Source organism: Marmota marmota, unplaced genomic scaffold (assembly GCF_001458135.2).
Source record: "Marmota marmota marmota unplaced genomic scaffold, marMar, whole genome shotgun sequence".
NCBI classification, from domain to species: Eukaryota; Metazoa; Chordata; class Mammalia; order Rodentia; family Sciuridae; genus Marmota; species Marmota marmota.
In genome coordinates this window covers 10695545-10722599 of record NW_025999982.1, presented here as the reverse complement: position 1 = coordinate 10722599, position 27055 = coordinate 10695545, and the positions used below count along the sequence as shown (strand labels likewise).

The window sequence follows — 27055 nt, the reverse complement described above, 5'->3', positions numbered from 1 at the left end:
TTTTTTTTTTTTTTTTTTTTTTTTTTTTGCAGTATTGGGGATAGAACCCATGGGCCTTCTACCACTGAGTTGCATTGCTGGCCCTTTTTATTTTGAGACAGGGTCTTGTTAACTTAACCAAGATGGTTTCAAACTTGTGATCGTACTGCCTCAGCCTCCCAAGTAGGCTTTCACCACCACACCCAGCTGTTCAAACCCTTTTATACATAATTATTCCATTTCTGGAACTCTTTCCCAAAGGAGGCAGGAGGATCACAAGTTTGAGGCTAATGTGGGCTATTTAGTAAGACCTAGTCTCAAAATAAAAATAAAAAGAGCCAGAGATGTAGCTCAGTGGTAGATTGCTTGTCTAGCATGTGCAAAAGCCCTGGGTTCCATCCCTAGTATCACCACTGCCCCCCCCCCAAAAAAAAAGGAAAAGAAAGAAAAGAGAAAACATATATACTCAGGCATGGAAGCATATGCCTGAAATCCTAGCAAGAGGAGAATCACAAATTTGAAGCAAGCCTGGGCAACTAAGTAAAACTCGAAATAAAATTTTTAAAAAGGGCTGGAAACATAGCTCAGTCTTAAAGCCTTCCTGGGTTCAATCTGCTAGTACTGCAAAAATAAGTAAATAAAATTAAAAAAATATAATAAATGACATATAGTTGGGCTGGGGGTGTAGCTCAGTGGTAAAGTGCTTACCTAGCACATGAGAGGTTTTGGGTTTGGTCCCCAACACCACACAAAAATTTGATTTTTAGGGACTGGTGTTGTGGCTCAGTGGTTGAGCACTTGCCTAGCATATGTGAGGCACTGGATTTGATTCTTAGCACAACATATAAATAAATGAATAAAATAAAGATCCATCAACAACTAAAAAAAATTGGTTTTTTTGAAACATAATATATAGTTATTATGTGTACCTTGTTTCTAAAATAAGCCACATCTTACTCATCAAGCTGAATAAGTGAAAACTCTCTCTATATATATATAATAAATTGCTACGTAAAAACAAAGAGGCACAGAAAAAGGACATACACTCAAGAAAATGGATAATGGGATTACCATCCCCACCCCCCTCTCAAAATTTTCTAAAGGAGGCCACATTACTTATGTCAGAAAGAAAAAAATAAGACTTCACAGCACTGTCTTGATTGACCCAACCACTTGCTGCCTTGAGACGTCTTCCGTTTTGTCCAACGCTGCAATTTGACCCTTTCTGGATCTGGCTTTTCCTTCATAACTGGATTACACATCAGACCTACATCTCTCATCTATTCTCACATTTCCTGGTGTGGTGCTGGGCACTCAATGGGCTCTCAGACATGCACACCTATTAGTGGACTGCCCTGCCTCCCATGTACAAGATACCCACCTGCCCGTACCCACTTAATTGTGGGCTTCTCTCGGCCGGTGGCTGAGCAGGGCACAGTAGCCTCCTTATCAAACTCCATGCACTGCTGTGGCTGGGGTGGCGGCGTGAACTTGAGCTTTTCTATTTCAACAGAAGGCAGGCAGGTGGGGAGAAAGAGGAGAAACTGAGGCAGCTAAAGGCCAGGGGCAGACCTGCTACTCCTTCCCCATCACTTTCCTGCCCAGACGGCCAGGCACTCTCCCCGCACATCACACATGCTGGCTCACCCAGCACTTGGACACGGGCCTGGGCCTCAATGCTGCCGGCTGGAGTGCTGCTCACACAGCGGTACCATGTCCCGTCGTACACCTCCACGCTGTTGATGCGCAAGGTCCCATTCTTAGAGATCTCGAACCTTGAGTCCTGCAGCACATGGTCAAGAGGTACAGCAAGTGAACCCACACAACAGCTCCCTGCAGGCGGCCTCAGAGGGAAGAGAGCTCTTGGGGTGAGCAGAGACGAAAGCAGCAGAAGGAAATCCCCTCGTATGGCACATCCACCAGCAACCTTCTCATCTCACCTCAGAGATAAGCATCTGGTTCCGGTACCAGATGACCATGGGTTTAGGTGTGGCTTGGGTTAGGCAATGCAAGTAGCCTGGTTTGCCTTCCTCTAGCTGGCTGTCTTGGGGCTTCTTCAGCCATGTGGGCACAGCTAGAGGGACAGGAAAGAACAGGGAAGGCTGTTTAACAGTTCTCCAGGGCTGGGGATATAGCTCAGTTGGTAGAGTGCTTACCGTGCATGCACAAGGCCCTGGGTTCAATCCCCAGCACCACCAAAACAAACAAAAAACAAACAAACAAAACAAAACAAAAAAACCCCCCAGGTCTCCAGAGCCAAAGGACACACCCCCAAGAAGTTCTAATATCCCACTGGGCCCTGAGTTCAGAAGTCAGAGGCTGCTTGGGTGATTACTGCAGCAATAAGCTCTTAGGGTAATTCCAGCTCCTTTCCAACACTATCTTAGTTAATGTCACAATAAACCCCCAAGGTAAATATTCTTCTATTTCATTGCTAAGAAAACAGGTTCAAAGAAGTAATGGTGATTGGCTAATACATGAGAGAGATGGGATTTAAAATGCTGGTGTATGTAACTCCAATACCCTGGCTCTGAATTCCTCCACAACGTGCCAAGGCTCAGTGCTCAGATACCTGTTCTACTCTAGCCATAGTAGCTCCCCTAAACGATCTCATCCAATCCATGACCTTCAATAACAAACCTATACCCTGACTCCGATTGCCCACCCCCACCATGAGCTTCAGACTTGTAATACAGATGCCTACTATACACAGCTGCCAAATGGAAATTCGGGCATTCAAGCTTCGTGAGTATAAAGGAGAACACATCATTTCCACCAAAATCTGTTAGGCTGCTTGCAATGATAGCTGTCAACTGTCTTCCCATCCATTTCATCTCCTTAATGTGATGGTAACACTTTCCCCACCAAAAGACACCCCATTTCTCTACTCCCTGGAAGGTGGAATCTGGGTGGCCAGTGACTTGCCTTGTCCAACAGAACATAATGAAAGGGCTGCAGCTCCTGCTTTTGCACTCTTGGAATCTAGCTTCCACATGAGCAAGACTGGCCTAGCTAACTGGAAAAGAAGGCTCTGTCAATTGCCAGACTTGTGAATGAGGTCATCCGGGACTAGCCTGCCACCAGCTGAGCTATGAACTGACCACAAACGTGTGGGAGCCCAGTTGACAGCACATGGAGCTGAACCCCCCGACAGAATCAAAAGCAAATCAACCGGGTTTAGGAGTGGCTTATTATGTGGCAGTGGAAAACTGATAACACTTTAATACAAGCTGAAGTCCTCGCTAAGTCCTTACAAGGTCTCTACCTCTCCAATGACCTTAGCTGCTCTCACCACCATTTATTCAGCTCAGGCCTGCACGCTATGCTGTTCCTCCAATTCATAAATCCATTTCTGTCTTGGGATCTATCATGTGGCTGGTTCTCTCCTTAAGTACAAACTCAAATGCTACCATCTACTGAGGTCTTCCCTAAACTTCCCTTCATCCCATCCTGGTCCTCTCTGTCACTTACCCTATGTTAGTTTTTCTTTATAGCTGTACTGCCACTTAAAAATTATATATTTGTTCATTCAACTGTTTTTCTCATTTTCTTCATCTCCCCACTAGAAGAAAAGCCCCACAAGCGGAGGAGTGTTTGCTTTGCTCCCCACTGCATTTCCAGTCCCAGAAGAGTAGCTAGCATGGAGAAGGCACTCACCTAATCTCTGCTGGTCTAGACGCAGTCCTGGCTTGCTGTTCTCCAAACTCTACCTTCTACCAAGCAGCAACTGAACCAGCCTTGCTTTTATCAGGCACCCTTCTCAAATTCCACAGGCCTCCCTTTTGAAAGTTACACAGAACACCCAGCATGGCTCATTCAGTGAATGATCAAGACCTGTAGTTCCCAAACTTGGGCATACAGAAGCACTTGTTAAAGACACCTCTGCAGATGGAGAGTAGGGCCCTGAAGTCTGAATATTTAAAAGAATCCCAAATGAAGAAATGACCACAGACCCCGTTGGAGAAGAGCTGACTGCAGCTTGTATTTGTCTGCATGTTGCTGTGTAAGTGTCCTGAGCACCTGTTCCCTGTGTGCTGCAGCTTCCCACTTGAACCAGTACCGGAACATGAGAGAGAGCACATCTTTTGAGATTCCAGTATCATATTTATGGGAATAACACCATCACAACTTTACATTTACAGAGTCCTTTTCATGTTCAAATCTTTGCAAATTTACCCACGTGAAAAGATTAGTAATGTAAAGGTAAGTGGAAGACACAGATAACAAAACAGTCTGTACATGTATGTGCCTTTGGGTATACTATAGTTTGTATCATATATCCTTTGAAACTATCACAAAAGCTTGCAATGAGATATGATATAAAGAAATAGAAAACAAAAATAAATAAATCCTACTGAACACAGTGGCGTATACCTGACAATCCCAGCTACTCGGGCTGAGGAAGGAGGATTAAAAATTTGAGGCCAACCTGGGCAATTTAGTGAGACCCTATCTCAAAATAAAATTTTTTAAAAGGGCTGAAGTTGTAGCTTAGTGGTATAGCACCTGCCTAACATATTTAAGGCCCTAGGCTCAATCCCCAGTATGACTAATCAACCAAATAAATAAATCCCTATATCTATCGCAAGGTATATACAAGGCTTTATCCTATGTGTTTTTGGTCATATCTATTGCTCCCCCCACTTTTTTATTGGTACTGAGGTTGAACCAGGGGTGCTATTTCATTGAGCTACACCCCTAGTCCTTTATTTTTTTATTTTTGAGACAGGGTCTCTCTACATTGCTGAAGCTAGCCTCAGGTTTCTAAGTTGTTGGGATTACAGATGTGTACCACCTGCCCCTGGCTAGTAAGTAATATATTTATTAAAGAAACTTATAAAATATAACAAATATGAGAAATTAAAACACAGTGAAAATCATCTATTATTTTGTCCACCATTACTTCCTGAAAAAAATAGGATTTTTTTTTTAAAAAAAATTGTTTTAGTTGTCAATGGACCTTTATTTAATTTATTTATTGCAGTGCTAAGAATCGAACCCAGTGCCTCATGCATGCACACTGAGCCACAACTCCAGAACCAAAAAAGATCTTTTTTATATACTGCATTTGATCTTTCCAACAACCTTGTAAGGTAGATAGTGGGTTATTGACCCACTTTATGTATGAGGTGACTGAGGCCTAGCAAGGCAGATGACATGCTATCCATGGTTATTCTACTCATTAGAAACTGAGTGGACCCAGGTCTCCAGACTCCCAGTCAAGTGCTCTTTCCTCTGCGGCAAAAGGACCATTTTCCTGTGAGTGCTGTAACTATTTCCTCTGATGTGCTATGCCAAACTTTGTGCCTGGCTCCCCACTTTCTCCCAACATCACCTCCCAGCCGGTGACCGATCCCCAAGGCTGGGGGGCCTCGAGCTAAGAGCGCCTCAGTTGAGCACCAAAGAAGGCTTCGTGTATTACACCAGAGTCCAAGCCCTCCTACGACATGGGCTTCCCTCCACCTCTCCTCAACCTTCAGAGAAAATGGACTCACTGGCCACAGTGATGTTGAGGTCCTGTCGCCGTTGACCAGCCAGGTTGGCTGCATGGCAGGTGTAGACACCAGCATCGCTCTCGGCAGTAATGGCAAACACCAGTTCATGGTCCTTCTGGTAGACTCTGCCATGGGTAGGCAGTCGGACTCCTGCATGCTCCCACCATACACTGGGCTCTGGCAGACCCTGGGGAGGCACACATGCCACACGCTCCTCGCTGCCAGCTGTGAACACCCGTGGCTCAAATGGTAGCATGTCTTCAATCTCTGCAGGGTTGTAAGGGGAAGGTTACCAGCCTGATTTCTGTGAGTCCTGGGATACATGATGTTTTCCCCCAGCAAGCCCGGGGCCCCTTCCAGTCACAAATCCTCCCCTGTAGCCCTCTATACCACCTCTTACTAGCCCTATCCTCCTCCTCCCTCTGCCCTCCCGCTGGTAGCTGAGTGAAAAGAGGAGCCTAAATATCTACATGTCACTGCAGCACCAAGGGCTCACCTGCCAGGTGAAGCTTGGCCTCTAGGATGATGGGTGGACCCCTCTGTCCCTGGCCAATGCAGCGGTAGGTTCCTGCATTGCGTGCTCGGACCTGGGTCAGCAGCAGGGACCCATTGGCAAACACCGTGGCTCTGCGGAGATGTGGGGGACTACAGAGGGGAGAGAGGGCTATTTGGAAGAAGTGGCCCATAGGCCTCCTTCTGGAAGGGCATACAATGGAATTCTATCCTGCAGAGGTCAGGAATGTCCTCAAGCCTAAAGCCAGGCCATGAGCCTCAGAGCCTAAGGATCCACACCCTCAAGAACCAGGGTCATGCCTGACACTACAAAAGTGCTATCTGCTTTCCTAGAGCCTGGGCAAGGAGCAGAAGTCCCAACAGAGGGACTAGATGCTCCTAGAACCTCTGGAGGTATTTGCCTCCTCCAAAAAGTGTGTAAGTGTGTGCATGTGTAGTGTGAATAGTGTTTTTGTCTTAGACCTTTTTATCCAGAAGGTGATCACATAGGTCCCGTGTCCCTCCCACCCTTGGATCTCTTAACTCTCTTCCTCATCCCAGAAGACCCAGGGGGAAGGCTGGAGGGGGAAGAAAGCCATCCCTAGCTCACAGGGTGCCTTCATATGACTCTTCCCTTTGTTGGACTCATTTTGTAAAAACAAAACATTATACTGCCATCTTCTGGAAATACGAAGTAATACATGTACAAATCCATGATATCTGTTATTTGAACTAAATCTGCATCTCCTTGGGAGAACATATGTACAGTCCACAACCTGTTTCACAGTACTGGAAGGCTCCCAGCCAGATGTCTTACCGACTGCGGTTGTTGATTGGAGTATCATCCTCAAAGACCCACTGCAGGTTTGGGGGTGGTTGGGCTGAGAACTGACAATGAAACATGGCCTCCTCATTCCTTGCCACTACCACATTCTGGGGTGCCAGCACCACCCTGGCAAAGCTTTCATCTGCAATGAGTAGAAGTGCAGCAAGGTCAGCAGGCAGGGTAGTAAGCCCTCTCCTATCTTGGCCTCGCCTCTTCTGACCCCAAGCCAGGCTTACCTGCAATGCTCAAGGAGAAGTTCTGGCTGCTGCAGGCCTGGCCAAAGGCATTGTGGGCACAGCAAGAATAGAGGCCACTGTGATCAGGACTGGCCGGTCGAAGGGTCAGATTCCGCTCCCTGCTGCTGACTGTGTGGTTGCTCTGGCTGTCGGAGAGGGGGATCCCATCTCGGAACCACTGGTAGGTGGGCCTGTGGGGCAGAGGAGGTCAGTAGCAAGGAGGAAGGGATATTCAGCGGACAGGACAGAGAGACCCTCAGTCTACAAATGGAGAAACTGAGACCTGAGGAGGGGAAGTGCACAAAGGCACACATCATTCAGGGACAGAATCAGAGTGAGATTCCAGATCTCTCAGTTCTCAGAATCTAGGCTCACTCAGCACACAGTGCTGGCCCTCCTCCAATCCCCAGAGGCTGGCATGGGGCAACTAGGGACAGGCGAAGAGCACTGGTCAGGGGAGCAAGGTCCAACTGCAGAGGCTAGGATTTGGGGGGACATCCTGCTTGTCTAGAACAGCCCTCTCTCATCCACCCTCCTTGGCTCCTTACCGAGGGTGCCCGTCAATGTGACAACGAAGCGTGACCTGGGTCTGTGGCTGGATCTCAGCTTCTGAGGCTGGATGCTTCAGGACCACAGGACCTGCCTCAATCCCTATAGCAGAGGCCACAGTGGCAGTGAGGTCAGAGCAGCAGCAGAGGGGAAGCAGGAAAATCAGGAAACCACTGAATTGTAAGGCTCTGGATACAGTGACCACTGAGGCCCTGGCTGGTCAGGCCTGAAATGTGGCAGGCTGCCTCACGGCCCCTCCCGCAGCAGAAGATAAATGGGCCAAGACTTGAAGGGGGAAAAAATACTTTTGGAAAAAATGAGATTCTCAGTAGAGTATGTGCTTAGCATGGGTTCAATCCCCAGCAAGAAATGGAGACTTCTAACTTCTTCTTATCTACGTAAGCAGAAAGAACTGACCACAACTGCACTGTCTTCCCCTTTCAACGGGCAATGAGAAAAACTGAGCAAAGGTGGTGAAGGTGGTGTCCCCAAAGCTCAATAGTTAAGGATCTGACAAGGGTCCCAGGTACTGTCCCCAGGTTCTCACATTTGATGTTGAAGGTGGCATTGGTACTTCGGACTTCCTCTCCGGTGACATTATCCCGAGCTACACATTGGAAGGCACCAGAGTCCTGCAGCCGGTCCACAGCTACAAAGCTCAGGCTGTTTCCCTCGGCAAAACGCCGTTCAGTATCTTGGACAGGGGCCCCGTTGAGCAGCCAGTACAGATGCACTGGGCCCGTGGCTTGGACTTTACAGAAGAGCAGGGCCCGGCGCCCCTGCAGTGCATCCTGGGAGGACGGCTCCTTGATGAAGACAATGTCTGCCTGGATACCTGCAGATGGGGACACAGAAGAGGCAGGATCAGGAGTTGCAGCTTCTGTCTGAACACAGCCCACCATGTATAAAGAAGGAATGGGGTTGTGTACACAAGACGTTTCCAATAAGTACAGGGATGAAAAATCACATTACCACAACTGGCAAGGATCCACTAAGGAACTTAAACTGCTGGATGCTCTGCAGAATATAAAGATGGTGCCCTCCTTACAACACCTGCAGGACCAGATCCTGGGAGGTCTGGAAGACAAGCTGAGGAGCAGAGCACAACAGCAGGCAACCTGGCCCCTGACCCCATCAGGATCAAGACACTGAGCAAAGTTAAATCCTATGAAGATCATCTGCACTCACACACTCACTGAGGGTACTGGTGGAAGTAGCCAGGGGACAGAGAAGCTTTGAAGCCCACTTAAAGGTGCTTACCAGTCCAACATTCCTGAGGGGCTTCCCCATCACTGGGAAAGCCAATATTCTCTAAAAACCTGGGCTATTGCCAAAGGCATGCCAAGGTCACCCTTGTGTCCTGTGTGCTATCCCCAAGAATCTGTGAGTCAAGTGGTACCAGGTTTTCACCTGAAGCCATTCCCCCTCCAGCACCACCATTGTTCAGCTGTGGTCAGAGAGGAAGGACCAACCACAGACAAGGGGGCCCTATGACCAAAGGTGAAACAGCAGTCAGTGGGAACAAAGGAAAGAGAAGCCTATACTGAGCACAGATGGGGTACGAAGGCGGAGGGCAGGGCTGGGCAAGTGGGCGGCTGGTTACAATGGCAGCACGAATAACACTGGGCTTTCACCTGGCCCATGTGGGCGCCCTGCAGAGGCCTAAAACTGCTGGGCCTTGAACATGGAAGAGGATGCTCCCACTGCCCAGAAGAAGCAGGCTCTGCTCTCAGCCAAACTAGGACATACAAGGACAAGGAGACTCACAGGGTCTCAAACCAACGGAGACTAATTGTGGCCCAGAGACCACCCTTCCAAGACCCTGGAAGTGGGGTTTGGTTCTTTAAGGCATGAAGTCGGTGTCAAAATAAGACCAGGGCTGGGTCCAGATGAGGGATTGTCCTGGTGTTGATCCATCTGCCAACCTGCCAGCCCACATCTCCCAATACAAAACAGTTGTGGAGCTAGAAGCAGCCCAGAGCACCCCTATTACTTCTCCATGGAGCACTGTGCTTCTCTGAGTGGACAATTCACCGGGGTGGGCCATCCACTTCCACTGTGGGTTAACATCCCATTTGTTAACCCACAGTGGAAGTTAACAAATCTGCCTCCAGGCACTGCTGAGCACCCCTACTCACCATGCTAATCCAAATACACCCCTACACATTTCCAAATGCTACACCAGGGTATGGCCCTGCCCCAGCCTCACATTTTGATCCAACTTCCTTATAGTACAGATGGGTAAATCCAGGCCCAGAAATGCAAAAGATATGCCCAAGATCAGACAGCTCACATATGGCAAAGCCAGGATCGCAACACAAAGAAGCCAAGTCCCAGCTCCACACTCTTCCCAGCCCCACCCTGGAAGTATCTGATCCTACAATGGGGAGTCAGTCACCTTCCCTACAGTCAGCAAGAGAAGTAGACAATGCCAGGCTCACAAAGGCAACCAGAGAACACTGGCTGAACTGAAATAACCTGGAGGCAATGTGGGGCAAGACCTGGCATCTGGAATACTTCCTGACCACTTCTCATGACACATGCAGGCAGACTTAGGCTGCGGCACCAGTGGATCTCTATAAATGTGACTCACCAAAATCTTGGGCTCCTCAACCTTGAACTCTCAAGATACTAATCAAAAATCAAAGAGAGATCTCCTGCTTTCAAAGTGTGGGTGAACCCCACTTTACCCACTCAGCTTCTGCAGGTATGTTGGGAAGCCAGAAGCCTCACTCACACAAGGATGGTTAAGGGTTTGGATTCAGGCAGGTTGGGCTCAAATCCTGTCACAATTAGTGTGTCTGACCTTGGGCAAGTGACAGAGCCTCCTCTGCCTCGTTCATGAGGGTATCACGGGTTCTCAGTGTATTAATTTGTGAAGTGCCTTGGCCAGAGTTCACCTGCAGTAAATGGCAACTACTGTTAAAAACCCCCATGATCATCCTTCCTGCTCAAGGATTTGAATCCTAAGAGCATTAGAAAGCTCCCCTCTTGCCAGGGCCCAGGACCTGGAGAGGAGAGAGCCACCAGAGCAGAGGAGAGGTCTGAAGAGAACCACCTGGTGGTAAATGGGATGGAGGAAGGCCCTGGGGTGCAAGAACTGCAGAATACTTGCCATAGAGACCCAAGTTGTAAGAAGAGCCAGCATAACTCAGAGGGACCCCAGCTCAGCTCAGCCCCAGCCACCCCCACCTCTGCCTCCAGCATCTCATCCTGGGGCCTGGGCTGGGCTGCTCCATGGCTGTGGTGAGAGATGCTGCATTCCCAGACTGCCACTCAGAGCCCCCTGCGCCCCCACGACAAGGCCTGGGAAACATCAAAGCCAGCCCCGCGGGGGCCTCTGTCCTGACGTCAGCTCACAGCAGGTCCTGGTTAGTGCTTGGCTGGGGCAGACTTAGATGTTTCAAAAGGCAGGGAGAGCAGCCTCCAGGCTTCTCCCAGTCCCTGCTGTGAGCAACTCAGCCAAGAGACTCCTCACTCAGGAGGCTGGCCTAGTGCTGTGGCACCCATATTTGCTCAGGAGACAGTCTGAATGTGCCTGGTCTGGTCTTCTGTATGGCTTAAGGAAATACAGGGCTGTTGCTCTGCTGGGGGGAAATGGGCAGGAAACCCAGAAGCAGCCTAGGAGTCCCCAGCAACAATGGCAGACTTCAGGAAAGAAGGGCTGGAACATAAGGGGCTCTTCAGAAGTTTTGCTGATGCTGATGACAAGAAAGGGAGGAGAACAATGACAGAGAAAGACAAGTTTTTTTTGAAACAGAGGTAACACCTGCTTCAAGGTGGCACATTCCTGCCCCTTCTTCCTAATTTGAGGATGCCCTAGGGCTGTGGTCTGGAAGCACTCTGGTTCTGGGCCTCCAAAGCTGCCCCTGCTCTTAAGACTGAGCCTCACCACACACCAGCATCACCCCTACCACACACGCGCCCTCATAGAGTCACCTGGAGGCCGCCTGCTCAATACCGAGCTCTGCTGCTGCCCCACAGCCCTGCCCCTGCCCCTCCCTAGCAACGCCACCTCATGTGACCTCCCTGCACCTTTCTCCATGCTATGAAATGTGGATACCTGGCCTAGCAGACAGGCAGCGTGAGGGCTAAGTGGGTTCATGTTGGGAAAGCCCACATATAGCACGGAGTTCGGTCAGCCACTTCCCAGGTAGGAGCTTGTCCCACTGTGCATAGTGGACCCCAGAAGTCCCTTGGCAATGACAGGCAGATGGAGCCATATGCTCATATCAGGCACCCACCCCGACAAGCTGAATCTTTGAACCCAACAGGGAAACTTCCAAGCCATGTCCTTGGTCCCTAACAGCTATCCAGACACAGACACTTGCCCTGCTTGCGTCTTCAGCCCCAGCCCTGTAAAACAGGGCCAGTGGGCAGCAGCCCAACTCCCCCAGCAAGCGTCTGGTCTGGTGCCCACCCTCCTGATTGCTCTCTGGGCTCCAGGCCCAGTAAACCGTGTATATATAAGTGTGTGCACACACATGTGTAAACAAGAATGCTATGGGGAGCAGTGAGCAGCAGGAAGTTTTTCCTAAGTACTCCAGCTCTAAGTAATTCTGGCTACTTTAGTCTTAAGAGTACCCATCTCAACTACTCAGCTCTCAGGAGCTGGTCCTCCTGGTCTAAGAAAACCATCCCCAGAACTGACACAGGCCCCAGAACTACCAGACATGACTACCTCCTCTCCTTTTATGAAAGAAAATTCCATTCTTTGGACAGATGCCTCAAGACTGGGCTGAGACACCAATGTCCTGGTTAGTGAGGAATTTCATGCTGCCAAAACTCCCCCAGGAGTATGCTCCAGAAGAGCATGGGCACTTCGCATGGTGCTATGTGTGTGATCATCTGAGTGACTGTGATCCCTCCCACATACCTGGCTGACTCCTCCACAACCAGGGCACACCAAAGACTCAGTTGCTGGCTTCAGGACCTGTGGAGGACATCCCGAATTCTAGGTGGCCCCTAGGACCCACCAAAGTGGCTCCTGTTAGTGCAAACAGGCCCAAGGAAGAGCAGCACCAGGGCACAGGCTGGGACATGCAGCCCTCAGGTTCCCTGACCCATGAGAAAACTGTTGTCCTCACAGGACTCCACCATCTAGAAACTTTATTTTTCCATATTTTTATTGGTGCATTATAATTAGTACATAATAGTGGGATTTGTTGTAACATATTCTTACATGCACACTATGCATGCAAACAATATAATTTGACCAATATCATTCCCCAGCATTTTCCTTTCCCTCCCCTCTTCCTGGTCCCTTTCTTCCCTGATTCTCCCTTTGATTTTTAATGGAAATTTAAGGTTCCAAGTGAGAGGTCCTAGAGCACCAGGGTGTCTCACCAGACACTCAGCAGCTTGACCAACCCTCCTCTCCAAGGGGCTGCCACTCTAATGCAGACTCTTGGCCTTTGAGGGCTTTCAGTCACCATGCTTTTTTGACTGTTCTCGAGCTGCGAGGAAGGTCCACGACCCACAGACATTAGTAATTTTGGAGGAATAAATCAGTTGCTGCAGGAATAAGTCACATGGATGAACAGTAAGCCCAGTCATTTCCCAGTTTACCCAGGTTGGCAGAACCACAAAATACTGCAGGGGTATTTGTGATTCTGGGGATTGGAATGTTCTTCCTGACTACCACCAGTATGCTGTATGTGGTTTTAGCATCAGCAACCCAGACTGTTTGATGGTAAGTCCAAAACCAGAAGAGAACATAAGGGTTCAGAGGTCAGCAAAGATGGTCCACAACTGACTAAGAGACCTAATGTGTGGCAAGACACAAAATTCCATCCCCCCTCCCCCGTCTTCCTGGGGTCCTCAAAAGACCCCATGTTCACCAACAAGAGCCTCATTGCCCCCTCCCCCAAATACATTCTAAAATTTGCTCTGAGCAGGGCAGGAGGGAGCAGAGTCAGGGACCCTGCAGAGTTTTCTTGTCCTAGGATTAGAGAACATTATAAGATCACTAGGGATTGAGGCTGAAACAATTTAGCAGGCCTGTTTTTCCACCTTGGGCCAAACCTCAACTCAGACCTGCTGATCCTACTCCTGAGAGGCCCTAGAATAAGGAGATTGACTTTTTTTTTTTTTTAAAAGAGAGAGAGATGAGAGAGAGAGAGAGAATTTTTTAATATTTATTTATTTTAGTTCTCGGCGGACACAACATCTCTGTATGTGGTGCTGAGGATCGAACCCGGGCCGCACGCATGCCAGGCGAGCGCGCTACTGCTTGAGCCACATCCCCAGCCCCAGGAGATTGACTTTCAACAGCAGGAGGAAGACCATCTCATGGCACCCAAGATCAGGGGGGCAAAACACCAGCCCAGAGGCATGGCTTAAGGTACTGCCCAGTCAGGGGCCACTCCACCAGTCTCTGGAACCTGCTGAGACTAGGAGGGTTGAACTTAGTGCATGTGTCTCACTCACCTTTAGTGACCCTTCAATGGTTGTGGTATCTCCAAGCTATGGTGTCATACTAGTGTCCAAGGAGACACCATACCAGCCAGAGTGATGTGATGTGATATTGTGGAAGGAATCCAGGGAGACCTGGGTTCTAGTCTTGATAAGCCACTGGCAATGACTGTGACCAATCAACACCCTCCCTTCCCAGGCAGCCTTGACTATTTATAAAAATTAAAGAAATGAGAACAGAAGCCTAGACAGTCATCGTGACTTAACACCACATTAGCTACAATGATGCTGGGAGGCAGTTGCAGACCCAAAGGGCCCACTCCAAGTTACCCCCCACCCCAACCTCCAGCTGCACAGCCAGCACTTGCTTGGCAAATGTAGGGCCAGGCCTAGGAGGGATTATGAGTAACCCTCCTCTATGTGGCAGGTGTACAGGATCTGAGGCAGTTGGGGGCTGCAGACAGGGATCTGGCATCCTTCTGCCTCCGACTTTCCACACTGCAGCTCAGCCTCCCCAGGACAATCTGCCTCTTCCTTCTATTGCCCCTGGGATTGGGGCCACATTCCTGTACCCAGAGCTCACTGTCTTTGACACCCCTGCTTCTGCTGGGAATGAGGCTTCACCCCCAACACTAGATCCTAAGTTTGAAGGGAGAACAGACCTTTGTGCACAGGGTGACACTTCTGTGCCCCTTATGGCCATGAGCATGTATGAGGAAATTAAACCACTCAAATATCCATCTGACCTGAAATCTTATCCTTTATCTACCTTTATCTTTTGTGGCCAACTTAATTTTCCTCTCTGGGCTTCAGTTTTCTCATCTGGAAGATGGCAGCCTTGAAACGGATTTTTTTTTTTTTTAAATATTTTTTTAGTTGTAGATGGACACAATATAAATTATTTTTATTTATTTATTTTTATGTGGTGCTCACACATGAGAGACAAGGGCTCTACCAATGAGCTACAACCCCAGCCCTTGAAATAGATTTTTTTTTTTTGAGATAGGCTTACTAGGCAGCCCAAGTTGACCTTGAACTCCAGGTTCAAGTGATTCTCCTACCTTGCCTCCAGGGTAGCTAGGACTTATAAGTACAACTAGAAACAGATTTTAGATTCTTTTAGAGCCTACCTTAGGATATTCAAATGAAATATAGTAAGTTACTGACACACTAAAGTCTGCCTATTATTCAGGAAAGTTGAAGAACCCTAGATGTTCCAGGGAACTGACACCTCCAATTAAAATGTCCTTGAACTAAAAAGATGCCTTCCAAAAGTGAATGTGAAGAGGGAGGAGGCATGGAACTAAACTGCCAGGGGAACCATGCTTGGGGACAAATCCACTGTCAGCCCCCAAAAGGGAAACAGCAGGCAGCTAGCTGTCTCCTGAAGATGCCAGTGAGGGGCCTGGGGACAGTGACAGAGCTGCTAGACCTGAGACTGAGAAATGAGCCATGGGCTGTCAGCCACAGGAAGACAGTGGTGCTCATCTAGTCCATTCGGGGACCCAGAGTGGACAGAGTCCAGCCCCTCAGTCACTGGCTGAAGGTGTCCACTGGGGTAAGCTCGGGTGTGGTCTGACTCCCAAGTGCAGTGGGGAAGGACCCTGGGATGTGCAGGATCTTCAGAATCCTAGTGGGGTACAGCCCTAGGGCAGAATATGGGTCAGCTTCAGGCAAACTAAATGATAGCCCAGGGACCACCACCTTTGGACTGGCTAGACTGAATCTTAGTTTGATTCATTTTCAAAACAGGCACACAAAAACTCTCTCTCTCTCTAATATTTTTTAGTTGTTGATGGACCTTTATTTATTTTTTATTTATATGCAGTGTTGAGAATCAAACCCAGTGCCTCATACATGTGAGGCAAGCACTCTGGCACTGAGCCACAACCCCAACCCCTGATTCTTTTTTTTGATGGTCCTGGGGATTGAACCTGGGGTCTTGTGCATGTTAGGCAAGCACTCAACCAACTGAGCTATATTCCCAGCCCCTTAGAGTCTCCCTTCTATCAGTTCTTGTTGCCTATCTCTGCCTTATGTCTGAGAGGCTCATGATCCAGGTAGATCTAGCCAGAGCCCAACTAGCCAGAGTGACCGCAGCAGTTAACTCCAAATTCCTTGTGGCAGGGAGAACATGACTTCCTGCCCTTTACCTTGCCCATACCTCAAGTCTGTTGAGCTCTTTTTAAAATATACATATTTATTTTTAGTTATGGGTGGATACAATATCTTTATTTTATTTTTATGTGGTGCTGAGGATCAAACCCAATGTCTTATGCATGGTAGGTGAGCACTCTACCTCTGAGCCACAACCTCTGCCCCAAGTCTTAAGGGCTCAGCAACTCCATGGTGGCCACAACTCCATTCAATAAGGAAAATCCTCCCTGGCTTCTAAAGAAGTAAAAATATCCCTTAGAATTGCTTTGTCCAATATGGTAGCCACTAGCCACATGGGACTATTTAAATTTAACTTAATTAAAATTAAATCAAAAATTCATTTCCTCAGTCTTGGTTGCATTAGTCACATTTGCTCAGGAGGCACTTGTAACTGGGTGCCACCATATTGAATTGCACAGAGAATAGCTTCATCATCAAAGAGCTCCATTGGTGGCACTGCCTTTGCTCTTCTGTCTGCCCGTCTCTTACCAGGCCCTGTGCAGGGACACATTATTTCTCATCAAAGGAAGCCTCAATATTGGCCGGCCACATCAGAGTCAGGATATCCTGGTAAATGGCAGGGCCTGGAGCTGCCCTCGATTCTGTCTGTCTCCTAGTCTGCATTCTTTCCATGATGCTCCCCCTGTGGGCTGCTTTTCATTTCATCCACTAATTCCCTTTCATCTGCTTTCCCCTTTAACCATTCTCTTGTGTTTAAGATAAATCCTTTTGTTTGTATGTGTTCTTACAAAATGTGACTGTTGTTTCACATGCAAGTATTTCTTTTTAATTATAAAGCTTTTTAAAAAAATTTTTTATAGTTGTAAATGGACAGAATGCCTTTATTTTATTTGTTTATTTTTATGTGGTGCTGAGGATTGAACCCAGTGCCTCATGCATGCTAGGCAAGTGCTCTGCCGCTGAGCTATAGCCCCAGCCCATCAAGTGCAGGTATTTTTAACATATATAGAAGGTCTTGCTTTATATCTTCCCTAATTCGTACTTTTTTTCCCCCTCATTTTTTGCACTATGTTTTGAGGATCCTTCCCTGTGGCCTTTTCCTGCATCCTGTGTTCCTCCCAGTAGATGAATGTATTGTTGGGTTTTGTGGGGCTCAGGGAGAAGCAAATGGATTATTTTTTAAAGAAGTAAGTAGCTGAACAGAGCTTCCCATAGTTTAAAAATCAGATTTTTAATACATAACCTCCTCTCTGTGTGCTGGGGAGCACCAGGTCCTCCACACATCTGGGGATCCTCAAGAGCCTGGACATGGACACACACACACCAGCTTCTCCTGTTCCCCTTTCTCCTTTAATCTCAAAAAGTCACTCAAAAGCCTGGTCCTCAGCTGGTTTCAAAGGGACAAGAGAGCCAGGCTCATACTTTTATATTTAGAAGTGTCTGCAAACCACTTCCCGAGCAGCCAAGAGCGGGGAATGTGAGGAAATTGCTTTGCTATGTCGTGATGTGGAAAGCACGAGCCACTCAGGGCCTGCGGCAGTGGGCAGCATTTGCCACACACCCCGGGACACGCGGCAATGTCTAACACATGTGCAGGAGGCCAAGGCGCCCCTTGGCAGCCAGGCTGTCCCCCCACCCCAAAGCAGGGCCCTGGAGTTAGAGTGACACACCACCCAGCAAAGGCCCCTTCCCCAGCCTTCCTTTGCAGGGGGGCAGAATGTGGTCCCACCTGTCTGACAACAGCTGCTTCTGGAAAACAACCCTCCTCTCCAGGGAGGGGTCTTAGAAAGCTGCTCCTTAGGTCTATAAGGCCAGACTATAGGCTCAACCTGGGATACAAAGAGAAGAATCCAGATGAGGGTGCAGGAGGTAACCTAGATGAGCTACTGGCTTGAGGGGACCCCAGGCTCATGAGGAGCAGAATTATGCACAGGGCCCACTGCCCCCTTCTGATGACAGATCTGCTTCTGTCAGCCACCTCTGATACCAGGGTGGCTAGGAAAATGGCAACTCTCATATGCACAGAAGAGGAGGTGGAGATACCCTGAGTGATGATCAACTGTAGCCAGGACTGTCACTCAAATATCACTCAGGTCAAGTCAGGCCCAGGGCTCTGGGGTAGAAGGTAGCCTGGGTTAGGTGAACAGAGGGGGTCACAAAAGGCAGGTCAACTGCTCAAATGGGACAAACCATCAGATTTTTCTAGATACTTTTCGGACTCCTGCTAAACCCCATTTTACTGTTTACAATATAAACTTTCTTTTTAAAAAAAAATATATTTTTTAGTTGTCAATGGACCTTTATTTTATTTATTTATATGTGGTGCTGAGAATCGAACCCAGTGCCTCACACATGCCAGGCAAGCACTCTACCACTGAGCTAGAACCCCAGCCCTACAATATAAACTTTCTAGTAAGGCAAAAACTAATTTCATTCTTTTATTTAATCTCTTAACTACAGTTCTAATTATTTATTTGTTCCTTTACCTTTAAGGAAAATAACCAAAAAAGTCCCTGGGTTCAATCCTCATCTACACACACACACACACACACACACACACACACACAGTCACACCATTAAGAAAAAAAAAGATTAGAAAATGTATTCTGGCTAAAGATAGCAAAATAAGCACTTCAATCTCCAAATCAATAATAACAGATGAAAAAAATATATAAACGGATGAATAAAGAACAGAAACAGCTCCTTATAAGTTATTTTTAAAAGCACCAAAAACTTACAATTCATCACCAGATGCATGCAGCCTGGGGACAACCTACCCTGGGGGCTAACGTTATACAACATAAAGCACACAGAAAGCTGGAGAAGAAAGAGCTCCTTGGAGTGGCTGATGCAATAACTGGTTTGAATAGCCAAAAAAATGACAAAGACCTAAAGTTTGTTTCACGCCTACTCTGTCCATCTTTAAGTCAGGGTCTGGAAGGCGCCAAGATCTGGCTTCACTTAAGTCGGGGAACTGGCTGTCCCTGCATTTCAAGAGATGCCTCTTAGAGACCTACAAGGTCATCATGGAGAGAGAGACAAAGGGAGGCTGGAAGAGACTAACAGAGAGGAGGATAGGGGAAGGAGAGAGATGCAAACCAAGAGACAGCAACAGACTAAGAGAGAAAGAGAGAAAGTGAGACCCTGGCAGAGAGAGAAGATGAGAGACCAACAGGCAGAAAAATATGGACAAAGATGAATGGAGAGACAAAGATGGAATAACAGAGTCATAGAGAGACAGAGAAGGGGGCAAGAGAGACAAAGAGTACACACATGCGCACGCGCGCGCGCGCGCACACACACACACACACACACACACACACACGGCTCCCTGCAACTGCAGTGCAGGCCCCCGCCCCACACAGAACCCAGCTGCCCCTGGCAGTCCTGTCCTCTGTCTCCAGGAGGGGGACTCTCTCCATCCACTTCCCAGCAGCTGAGGGGGCACCAGACTCAGTCCTTGGACACAGGCCCAGGGGTTGCCCAGAGTAAGAGCAGATAGGGAAGGTTCCAGCTTGTCTGTAGGTGGGAGTCTGGCGTGGACAAGGAGAGGGGAGTGGGCTCTATATGTGGCAGATTTGGACCATGTATAATGTAGAGCCCTCGAATTAGAGGCCCCTGGTAAATAATTCAACAGGAAGAGTACAGTACCTTCCCTGGGCTCATCCATTATTCACCAAGATAAATGTGCCATACTGTTATACTTCCTGACATCTAAAAATGGTCTGAGCCATTAGGCCAGGAGCAAGAGGACAGCAGGGCAGTTTCCACCCAGCTTTTCCAGAACCTCTGAACCAGCAGTCGTGCTGCTTTGGGAACTTAGTTGCTGCTCCTCAAGTCATGGCACAGCATGCAGCTTCCAGAAAGGGCAAGGCCTGGGCCCAGTGGTGAGATCCCAAGGGCAGCCCAGGAGCTAGAGCCAGAAGTACACAACTGTGCCCAGAAAAATTCTGAGTTCTGTGTTCATCAGATCCCAGAGATCTCATCCTCTCCCAGGGAAAAGGAAAGTCTCTTGTTTGAATCTAAGGGCCATACTGTTCCTGAAAGGTTCTACTTTGATGCCAAATGAATGCCAGTTACCAAATACAGAGTCCCACATCCCAGATCTGCTCTGTGCGAGTCAGCCCATTCTTTGGGTCTCCATGCCCCCATATGTTAAATAGGCTGGTACCACCTGCTCTCTATCCCCAGGGATGCTACCAGGACAAAAGGCCCCTAGGAAGTTTAGGGAGCTCCGCAACTTCATGGCCCTGGCACACAGACTACAGGCAGGATGGAAATGGAGTCAAGCGCTCAGGGACTGACTGGACACAGTGGCAAGTGCTGTAACCCCAACTGCTCAGGAGGCTAAGGTGGGAGGATTGTACAACTGAGGCCAGTCACCATAACTTAGCAAAATCCTATCTCAAAATAAAATAAAAAGGGGTTCAGGGTGTGATTCAGTGGTAGTAGAGGGCCTCTGGGTTCAATCTCTATATTATGCCTGCCCTTCAAAAAAAATTATAGTACCAGCCTCATAGGCTGATTTTTTTTGAGAGAGAGAGAGAGAGAGAGAGAGAGAGAGAAAGAATTTTTTTTTTAATATTTATTTTTTAGTTTTCGGAGGACACAACATCTTTGTTTGTATGTGGTGCTGAGGATCGAACCCCAGCCGCACGCATGCCAGGCGAGCGCGCTACTGCTTGAGCCACATCCCCAGCCCTCATAGGCTGATTATGAAAAGTAAACTCACATGCTAACACAGGCACAGTGCCTGGCATACACACACACACACACACAGTACTACATGAGTTTGAGCCTTTTTTTCTTTTTCTTTTTCTTTTTTTTTTGTAGTGGGGATTGAACCCAGTGGCACTTTACCTCTGAACTATATTCCAGCCCTTTTATTTTGAGACAAGGTCTTGCTAAATTGCCCAGGCTGGCCTCAAACTTGAGATCTTCCTGCCTCAGCCTCCTGAGTCACTGCGATTACAGACATGTACCACAGTGGAGTTTAAGCTCTTAACCCTTATTTGCCATTACTGTGTTCAGAACTTTTTCTTTTAAAAAAGAAAATGCATTCCATGCCAGGCACAATACCACACACTGTAATCCCCATGGCATGGGAGGCTGAGGCAGGAGGATAGCAAGTTTTAGACCAGCCTTCTGTCACAACCACCAACTTCCCTTTTCCTTTGTTGGCATTCTTCCTTTTTTATTTTTTTGAGATGGAATATTGCTGTTACCCAGGGTGGCCCCAAACTCCTAGGTTCAAGTGATTCTTCTGCCCAAGTGGCTAGGACTACAGGCACATGCCACTAGGCCCAGCTTGATGGTGCTTTTCTTATGCAAATTACTTGCAGCTACAGAGTACCCGAATTGAAATCCTTCATCCAGTTTGCCACCTGGGATTAGTGGTTCCCTTCAAACAGACCTTGAGGCCTGAAGCCATCTCCTTGATGCCCAACAAGGATCTTGGAGCCACCTGGTCAGCAGATACAAGTACATGAGCAAAGGATGGGTGAAGTTGGGGCAGCTGCTGAGACCTTTGCCTACAGCCTGCCCTGGGCGCCTCCATACAATGTCCTTCCTGCTTGCTTTCCTAATAGGGTGCAGAGTAGCAGTTGCTCATGGTTTTACTGGATCCCCAAGAAGCTGTTCAAATCAGAAACACCTTCAGTATGAATAAGAATCAGGGCAAACCTGCCTGGATGAAAATAGACCCAGATTGTCTTGGATTGAGGCAGGGCTCTGGCATCAAAGAACACTCTCTACAAATAGATAAAGAGAGCACAGTCATGTTCATGCACCAATGCCTGCTGGAGACGACTAGCAGACTTCAACATTCTGATCCTTGCAAGGCCCTCCAAGAGACCTGGAAAGCTCTATGATGCATAAGGGAAAGCAACTGACTGCACAAGACAGCAGCTGCAAATAACTCTCGAAGGCAAATGACAAATTGGGAAAGTTATTTTTAGCAAATGACAGAAGAGGGGTTTCTGGCCTTGATGTGTATATATATATATATACATACATATATATATATATATATATACATACATATATATACACACACACACACACACACACACATAAAGAGTTATATACATACATATAAAGAGTTACAAATCAATCATGAAAGCTGCTAAAATTCTAATAGAAACAAGGTCAAAACAATGAGAGTTCTCCCAAACAAATATAAATAATTAATAAATGTAAGAAAACACGCCAATGTAGTAGCAATCCAAAAACATAAATTAGAATGAGTTAATTTGCCCACCAGTGAAGGCCAAGATTTTTAAAATAACACTCAACACTGGTGCACATATGGAGAAAATGGTCCTCTCACTTTGCTAAGAGGAGTAGGAATTATGATTCCCTCTAGAAAGTGACTTGGTAATATTGTACAAATATTCTTTAAAAAAAAAAATGTGTGCCCTTTCTCCTTGGTGAAGTGGCTGATTTCAGGTTTGAGGTAGGATTTGTACCAAATAGGCCTGAAGTGACCTTCTCATACCAAAATGAGCAAGTAGCAGGGCATCATCAAAAGTTTCAAGGCCAGCTTGAAGAGGCTCCTACCAGCCAAAGAGAGGACCACTTAAGCCCCCGTAAGGGTAAGAACCATGTGGACTAAACACACGTCAAATAGGTTTAAAACCCATGAGTTCGGGCTGGGGTTATGGCTCAGAGGTAGAGCACTTGCCTCGCATGTGCAAGGCCCTGGGTTCAATCCCCAGCAAACAAAATAAAGACATTGTGCCCATGTATAACTAAAAAATATATTTTAAAAAAACAAAATAAACCACATATAAATAAATAAAATAAAGTTATTGTGTCCAACTACAACTACAAAAAATAAATTAAAAACAAACAAACAAACAAAGAAAAAAACATGACTTCACCAGGCATAGTGGCATGTGCCTGCAAGTCCCAGCCACTCAAGGCTAAGACAGAAGGACCTCAAGTTCCAAGCCAGTCTGGGTTACTTAGCAAGACCCTGTCTTAAAACAAAACAAAATAAATAAAAGGAGAGCTGAGGATATAGCTGAGAGTCAGAATGCTCCTGGGATCAGTTCCAGAAAGAGAGAGAGAGGAAGGAAGCAGGTGCGGTGGTGCATACTTTTAAACCCAGCAGCTTAGGAGGCTGAGGCAGGAGGATCACAAGTTCAAACGCAGCCTCAGCAATTATCAACAGTACAAGCAACAATAAATGTTGGTGAGGATGTGGGGGAAAAGGCACACTCATACTTTGCTGCTGGGACTGCAAACTGGTGCAATCATTATGGAAAGCAGTATGGAGATGCCTCAGAAAACTTAAAATGAAACCACCATTTGACACAGCTATCTCGCTCCTTGGTTTATACTCAAAGGACTTAAAATCAGCATACTACAGTGACACAGTCACATCAACGTTTATAGCACTCAACTCACAATAGTTAAGAACTATGGAACCAACCTAGGTGCCCTTCAACAGATGAATGGATAAAGAAAACATCCTAACCCAATGAAATATTATTCAGCCTTAAAGAAGAATGAAATTATGGCATTTGCTGGTAAATGGATGGATATGGAGAATATCATGCTAAGCAAAATAAGCCAATCCCAAAGAACTAAAGGCCAAATGTTTTCTCTGATAAATGGACAATAATTCACAATAAAGGAGGGGAGCTAAGGAAGAACAGAGGTACTTTGGATTAGACAGAGGGGAGTGAAGTGAGGGGAGTGGGACAGGAAGGACAGTGGAATGAATCAGACATCATTATTCTATGTGCATATATGATTACAAGACTGGTGTGATTCTATATCATGGACAACTAGAAGAATGAGAAGTTATACTCCATTTGAGTATGATGTGTCAAAATGCATTTTACTGTCATGCATAACTAATTAGAACAAATTAAAAAAATTTTAAAAAGACCAATCTCAGCAATGTAGCAAGACCCTAAGCAACTCAGTGAGACCCTATCTCTAAATAAAATACAAAATAGGGCTGGGATGTGGCTCAGTGGTAGTGGTTAAGCACAGCTGGGTTCAATCCCCAGTACCAAAAAAAGAAAGAAAGAAAGAAAAAGAAGAAGAAAGGGGAAATCGGTGCTCAATTCTTTACCATTTTCAAAATAATGAATTGGGTTTTTATTTTATTTTTTTAGGTGTAGATGAACACAACACAATGCCTTTATTTTTATGTGGTGCTGAGGATCAAACCCAGGTCCCGCCTGTGCTAGGCGAGCATTCTACCACTGAGCCACAATCCCAGCCCCTTTTTTTCTTTTTTTTTCCTTCTTCCTCCTCTTTTTTTTTGGGGGGGGGGCAAGGTGGGTGGGTACCAGAGATTGAACCCAGGGGCACTTAACCACTGAGCAACATCCCCAGCCCTATTTTGTATTTTATTTAGAAACAGGATCTCACTGAGTTGCTAAGGGCCTTGCTAAGTCGCTGAGGCTGGGTTTGAGCTCAAGATCCTCCTGTATCAGCCTCCTGAGTTATTGGGATTACAGGCATGAGCCACCGTCTGGCTATTTTCCCTTTCTTGAAGAGCTATATCTCAGGACAATAAAACAGTTAATGAGGGGAGATTTGTCTTTATAGAACTTTCCAGCTAATAAATAGAATATCACCATTTTACAATCCTCTAATGAAATAATGGATCTAGCAATGAGTATTAATGGCTGCTAATTCCAGAGAGACAAACAGATACTAAGTTTCTACTGAGAAAAGTACACATGAAGGAAAAAATAATCAAATCTGAACCCAAAGAAACCTAGATCTGATTTTCATTATTAAGAAGTTTTAAGAAGCTGGGCTGAGGTTGTAGTTCAGCGGTAAAGTGCTCGCCTAGCACGTGTGAGGCCTTGGGTTCAATCCTCAGCACCACATATAAATAAATAAATAAAATAAAGGTATTGTATCCAACTACAACTAAAAAATAAATATTTTTTTAAAAAAAGTTTAAGAAGCTTTCTAGAATAGCTGAGCATGGAGGTGCCCAACTGTTACCCAGTGACTTGGGAGGCTAAGACTGGGGGATCACAAAGTCGAGGCCAACTTAGTGAGACCCCGTCTTAAAATAAAATTACAAACCAAAAAAAATGGGAGTTGGGGCTGAGGATGTAGCTCAGTGGTAGAGCACCCCTGGGTTCAATCCCTAACACACATGCTTGCGCGTGCGCACACATACACTTTCTAGAACAAATTTAGAAAAAAACAAGGAAGAAATTAGCTAACAATGTGCCACCAAAACAGGAACTGTGAACACCCATTCCCAGTGCTTCATATTGCTCCCACCCTGGCCGTGAGAACCTAATACTGCTGTCAAACGCCTCAAATGCTCACAACCTTGTCTCTCTGGCCAAAGTCTATGCTTCCTGAGGATAAGAGTCAATCTCACACCTATCCATCTCCTCCACAGCAGGCATTTTGTCCATGAGAGGTGCTCAGGAAAAACTGGCTGATTTGTCGTGGTGTAAACAAGCCAGATAAGTCTTCACAGTATCTCTACACGACGCGGAACCAGCAGAGGGTCAGAGCCCCATATGGTTCCTGGTAGACAATTACATTAATTATCATTATTAATTCAACAAACATTTATTTAGAGCCTTCCATGTGCCAAGTACTCCCTAAGACATTGGGATGGAAAGAGAAAAACACACAATTACTGCCTTTAAGTATCTCAGTTTACTGGGGGAGTCAGACAAGTAAACATATAATTATAGTAATAGCGAACACTTACTGACCCTTACTATGTACCAGGCACTGTTCCAAGCACTCTAACCATATTATCTCTGGTTAATGCTCACACCCACTCAGTCAAGCAGGCACTACCATCCTCATTATGTAGACAGAGAAACTGAGGTACAGAGAGGTAAAGCAATTTGCTCAAGGTCACAAAGCTAATAGGTGGCAAATGTAAGAGTCAAGTCTCAGTTCATCTGGCTCCAAAGGAATGCCTACTGTAGTCACTAGCCAGGGCTGCACTGTCACACAGTATGATGGGTACAAAGGGTACATGAGGGACGCTTCTCAGGTAGAGCTGGGGGAGAAGGGGCCAGGCAAGAATCCTGGAAGAGTTCTTGGATTTATGAAGGAACAAGGTTTTATGAAGGAATAAGACTTGGAAAATAGAACAATCAGAAGACAAGAGACAAAGCAAGGGCAGAGAATTCCAAGTGATTCAGGATGCTCAGAGGAGACAGCACAGCAAGAAACCACCAGGATGCTGGTCTGAGGCAGAGCGGTGAAGGGGTGAAATGCAAATCTCCCCTGCTCAGGTTGTCTCCCAACAAAAATCACTACAGTGAGTCCTTGTTTCCAGGGAGATGGTTGCCAGGGTGGAAAACAGACTGAAGAAGCTCTCTGCGGTAGGGAGGGCAGCAGGCACAGTCAGAGGTTGGGATTGCGGGACAGCACCACACCTGTGAGTGGGTCTCCCAGAACTGCCACAGCTGCCATAACAGGGCTTAAAACAACAGAGACTCACCCTCCCACAGTACCAGAGGCCAGAGGTTTGAAATCAAGTCCTGGCAGAGACCTTCCGAGGTTCACAGGGAGTTTGCCCCGTGGCCCCCTCAGCTCCTGGTGGCTGCCCCAGTCTGGCCTGTAGAAATGTCACTCCAATCTCTGCCTCCCTGTCGTTAGCTGTCTTCCCTTGGTGTGTGTCTGTCCCAGCATCCCTTCTCCTCTTTCTACTGGGCACCAACACTCACACAGCATTACTCTCCTACCTCAATGACTTCGCTTTAACTTGGTTACATAAGCAAAGACCCTAATTCCAATTAAAGTCAAATTCATGGGTATCAGGGCTTAGAATTTCAAAATATTATTTGAGGACACAACCCATAACATTTGATACTAGCAGTTTCCTTCCTTCCTTTCCTTCCTCCCTCCCTTCCTTCCTTCCACACAATAAACCACAAATACCTTTCTGATTTTTTGTTTTGTTTTTGGTCATACCTTTTTTTTTTTTTTTT

At 46.8% G+C, this 27055-nt stretch overlaps 1 protein-coding gene across 1 annotated transcript in view; it reads right to left on the bottom strand.

Moving 5' to 3' along the window:
* Window positions 1–27055, bottom strand: part of Ptk7 (protein tyrosine kinase 7 (inactive)) — a 65489-nt gene that overhangs the window by 15293 nt on the left and 23141 nt on the right. The window contains exons 2-10 of the mRNA XM_015487361.2: window positions 8125–8412; window positions 7577–7679; window positions 7029–7219; window positions 6784–6934; window positions 5971–6119; window positions 5475–5741; window positions 1920–2053; window positions 1627–1762; window positions 1361–1480 (exon numbers count right to left, since the gene is read on the bottom strand). Of these exons, the coding sequence (XP_015342847.2) occupies window positions 1361–1480; window positions 1627–1762; window positions 1920–2053; window positions 5475–5741; window positions 5971–6119; window positions 6784–6934; window positions 7029–7219; window positions 7577–7679; window positions 8125–8412 (1539 nt within the window). The remainder of the gene's footprint in view (window positions 1–1360; window positions 1481–1626; window positions 1763–1919; window positions 2054–5474; window positions 5742–5970; window positions 6120–6783; window positions 6935–7028; window positions 7220–7576; window positions 7680–8124; window positions 8413–27055) is intronic.